The sequence below is a fragment of the Mesitornis unicolor genome, unplaced genomic scaffold (assembly GCF_000695765.1).
Source record: "Mesitornis unicolor isolate BGI_N332 unplaced genomic scaffold, ASM69576v1 scaffold14270, whole genome shotgun sequence".
NCBI classification, from domain to species: domain Eukaryota; kingdom Metazoa; phylum Chordata; class Aves; order Mesitornithiformes; family Mesitornithidae; genus Mesitornis; species Mesitornis unicolor.
In genome coordinates, this window is record NW_010157683.1 from 1 (window position 1) to 4,033 (window position 4,033).

The window sequence follows — 4,033 nt, forward strand, 5'->3', positions numbered from 1 at the left end:
AGTCCTCAGGCACCTCTCCCGTTTCCCAAGTTTCCCGTTTCCCGTTTCATTATTGCAGTGCTGGGAAAGCGCTGGGGATCTTTTCTTCCATGAGTGCTCCCACAAGTTAGCAAAACACGCCAACTAATATACAGAAAAAATATACATATTCATCAGATTTCCTGGAAAAGGCAGTCTCATGCTAATGGGTTCCCGGAATTAATTTACAATGTCCAAGCATGCCTAGTAAAATCAAGGTTAGGGTCTTCTCCCCCTCTGGTGGTTGCGCATAGTCTTCCTCACACTGTCAATGCTAGTTGAACTCTGGGTTTCCTTTGGCCAGACATGGTCCTGGCATTAGCTCATCCATCCTCCTGTCCTGGAATGTCAGTTTAAACCAGCTCCCAGGTGTGCTTACCTTGATACTGGTGTCCTCTTTGTCCTCTTTGGCACTTATCTTACTCTCTTGAGCCACTGTTATCAGGGATGTACCCAGGAAGCTTAATGGACCATCTCAAGGCCTATTTGATCTCACCAGGCAAGAAGTTATGTGTAAAACCGCGCAAATGAAGCTAGGAAAAGAATACAAAGTGAGGCTTCTATACAACACAATAAAAATGCGAGTAAAAGAATACCGGTAAGACTTATGTATTGACTTGGGACCAGGGCAATCAATCCTTTCAATACTTCAGCGTTGGGTTTTTTTTGTCCTGTTTAACAAATATGTCATTAAAGTATGAACTGCTGATAATGGGGTTAGCATCAGAATGATGCAAAATCATCGCTGATTACCAGAATTGTTTAGTAGGCTCAATTTTGGTCTTGCTGCTTATACTTATCTAGCTGTGTGTGTGGGTTGTTTTTTTTTTGGGGGGGGGGTTGTTTGTGTGTGTGTGTGGTTTTTTTTGTTTTTACCTTGTAAGTGCTCAGAGGTTGGTAAAGTGTTTGTTGGCCATTGAATTCAATTTGGTCGTAACCTGTAAGCACAGCTCTGTCTGAAAAGTATATTACTATGTGTTTTGGGTTTGTGTGGCAAGGTTTTGGTAGTGGGGGGGGCCCACAGGAGTGGATTCTGTGAGAGTCTGCTAGAAGCTTTCTGCCTTGTATGCCCCCCCCCCCATGTCTGATAGAGCCAATGCCAGCCAGCTCCAAGACGGACCTGCTGCTGAGCAAAGCTGAGCCAATCAGCAATAGTGGTAGTGCCTTTGTGATAACATATTTAAGAAGAGTGGAAAAACCTGCTGTGCAGCAGCAGCTGGGAGAGAGGAGTGAGAATATGAGAGAAACAGCTTTGTAGACACCAAGGTCAGTGAAGGAGGGGGAAGAGGTGTTCCAGGTACCAGAGCGGAGATTCCCTGGCAGCCTATGGTGAGGCAGGCTGTGCCCCTGTAGCCCATGAAGTTAACAGCAGAACAGATATCCATGTGCAGCCTGTGGAGGACCCCATGCTAGAGCAGGTGGCTATGCATGAGGGAGGCTGTGACCCTGTGGAGAGCCAGCATTGGAGCAGGTTTGCTGGCAGGACTTGTGACCCTGTGGTGGACCCACGCTGGAGCAGTCTGTTTCTGAGGGACTGCATCCTGCGACCCATGCTGGAGCAGTTAATGAAGAACTGCAGCCTGTGGGAAGGACTTGTGTTGGAGAAGTTTGTGGAGAACTGTCTCCTGTGGGTGGGTTCCCATGCTGGAGCAGGGGAAGAGTGTGAGGAGCCCTTCCCCTGAGGGGGAAGGAGTGGCAGAGACACTGTGTGATGAACTGACTGCAACCCCCATTCTCTGTGCTACTGGAGGGGGGGAGGAGGAGGAGGAGGGAGGGAAATTGGAAGTGAAGTTCAGCTTGGAATTTAGGTAGGGGTGGGGGGGAAGGTGTTTTAAGACTTTACGTTTATTTTTCATCGTTCTACTCTGATTTGATTGGCAATAAATTAAATTAGTTTCCCCAAATAGTCTGGTTTGCCTGTGACAGTAATTAGTGAGTGATCTCCCTGTCCTTATCTAGACCCATGAGCCTTTTGTCATATTTTTCTGCCCCTGTCCAGTTGAGGAGGGAAAGTGATATGAGTGGCTTGGTGGGCACCTGGCATCCAGCCAAGGACACTCTACTACACTATATAATAATGCTGTTTACCTCTCTTAGCATTTAATAGCAATGTTACTTATCAATACAACTGAAGTATTGAATTATATATTAACATCCATATAGCCATCTTTTTGTGGATAAGGTAAGCAGACCTACTTTAATTCTCTCACCCTGTAATCTATTTTGGTGAAATGCCAGTTCCTAATGTAGTTCTTGGTTTTATTTACAGCATTGAAATGGCTCAGGAGACAAACCAGACCCCAGGGCCCATGCTATGTAGTACAGGATGTGGATTTTATGGAAATCCTAGGACAAATGGGATGTGTTCTGTTTGCTACAAAGAACATCTTCAGCGACAGCAGAATAGTGGCAGAATCAGCCCAATGGGTAAAGGTTTGAGTCTTTTTATTTTATTTTTTTTGTATGTGTGTGTCTTGAAAATATGTATAGGTGATGAGAGGAATTGCAGAATGTATTTCAGGAGATCTTATGATAGCTGCATACTAAAACTATGAAAATCAAAGGAATACTTCAAACCACAGTAAATATAAAAATGACACTTTATGTAATCTGGCCCACTTGGTGTTGAGCCTTAATTTGCGTTTCTACTTTCCCTCTGCTATAAGTGTGTTCTTACACAGTCCCTGTATTTTGGTCATTAACAATATAGTCTGTCTTTAATTAAGAAGATGCAGTAGAATGAAGAATGATTGGAAACAGTTCATAACCATGCAAAACTACTTGACTAAATTGTATTCTGTACTTTGCTTATAATTAAACTTCTCAAATTTCTGTTCTATAGGGACAGCTAGTGGTTCAAACAGTCCTACCTCAGACTCTGCATCTGTACAAAGAACAGACACTGGCTTAAACAGCTGTGAAGGTATTGCTAGTAGCACATCTGAAAAAACAAGGTAAGATTATAGGATCATTTAGGTTGGAAAAGACCATTAAGATCAAGTCCAACTGTAAACCTTACCTTTTGGTGAAGGAATTTTTCCCAATATCCAATCTAAACCTCCCCTGGCACAACTTGAGGCTGTTTCCTCTTGTCCTATCATTTGTTACTTGGGAGAAGAGACCAATACCCACCTCCCTACAACCTCCTTTCAGGTAGTTGTAGAAAGTGATAAGCCTCCTTTTCTCTAAACAACCCCAGTTCCCTCAGCTGTTCCTCATGACCCTTCACCAGATGAAGGTATTATTTTGAGATTTGAATGAACTGTGAGCGTATAGCAAGTTAAAGTAACATTGCAGTAACCTTGCCCTATTACAGTGAGTTTCTGCAGTGGAAAAAGGGACAGTGCACTTGACAGTGCTTTATAACTAATTAGTGTTTGGTGTTGGACTACTGTGTTTACAAGGACACTTCTGGTTTATCAGGGGAAATATTTGTTACAGATTGTCTAGTTTCCTCTAGGGAAGAGAGATAGAAGTACAGGTCAGGAATATGTATCAACAATAAGTGATCAGGTGGTCTATTGATGGATTTTGACAGTTCAAGCTCTTATTATGAATCAAAACTAATGTAATTACCCATTTCACTGTATGTGAACAGAAATGTACCTGTTGCCGCTTTGCCTGTAATGCAGCAAATGACAGAAATGAGCATTTCAAGAGAGGAAAAAATATCACTGAAAACAGAGACCAAGCCAGGTATGTTTGCAGAGTAACACTGGGTACAACTGATTTAACAGAAGCTGACTATTTACTTTCTCTTAAGTAGGCATATCCCTTTGTGGTGGTGGTCTTGAGGAACTGTTGATTGTGGATGCTTCTTGAGTATTAGTACCCCTGGATTCAAGAAAAATGGCTAGTGCCAGAATATAGTTTTCAGACACATATTCAATTTTATTAGGTAAATTGACACTTGAACATTTGGGCTCTTAAAGTTTCACATTTAAAAGGCACTTAAATTGTATCTGCGTGCCAGATGTTCAATTTTGATGTCTGTTGATTTTTGTATGAAATCTAG

The 4,033-nt window shown here is 42.4% G+C and overlaps 1 protein-coding gene across 1 annotated transcript in view; it reads left to right on the forward strand.

The window, feature by feature from the left end:
• Nucleotides 1–2,289: 2,289 nt before the first annotated feature.
• The window catches only part of ZFAND5 (zinc finger, AN1-type domain 5), a 12,481-nt gene continuing 10,737 nt past the window's right edge, over nt 2,290–4,033 (forward strand). The window contains exons 1-3 of the mRNA XM_010180999.1: nt 2,290–2,445; nt 2,861–2,972; nt 3,617–3,714. Coding sequence (XP_010179301.1) covers nt 2,295–2,445; nt 2,861–2,972; nt 3,617–3,714 — 361 coding nt within the window. The 5' untranslated portion in view covers nt 2,290–2,294. The remainder of the gene's footprint in view (nt 2,446–2,860; nt 2,973–3,616; nt 3,715–4,033) is intronic.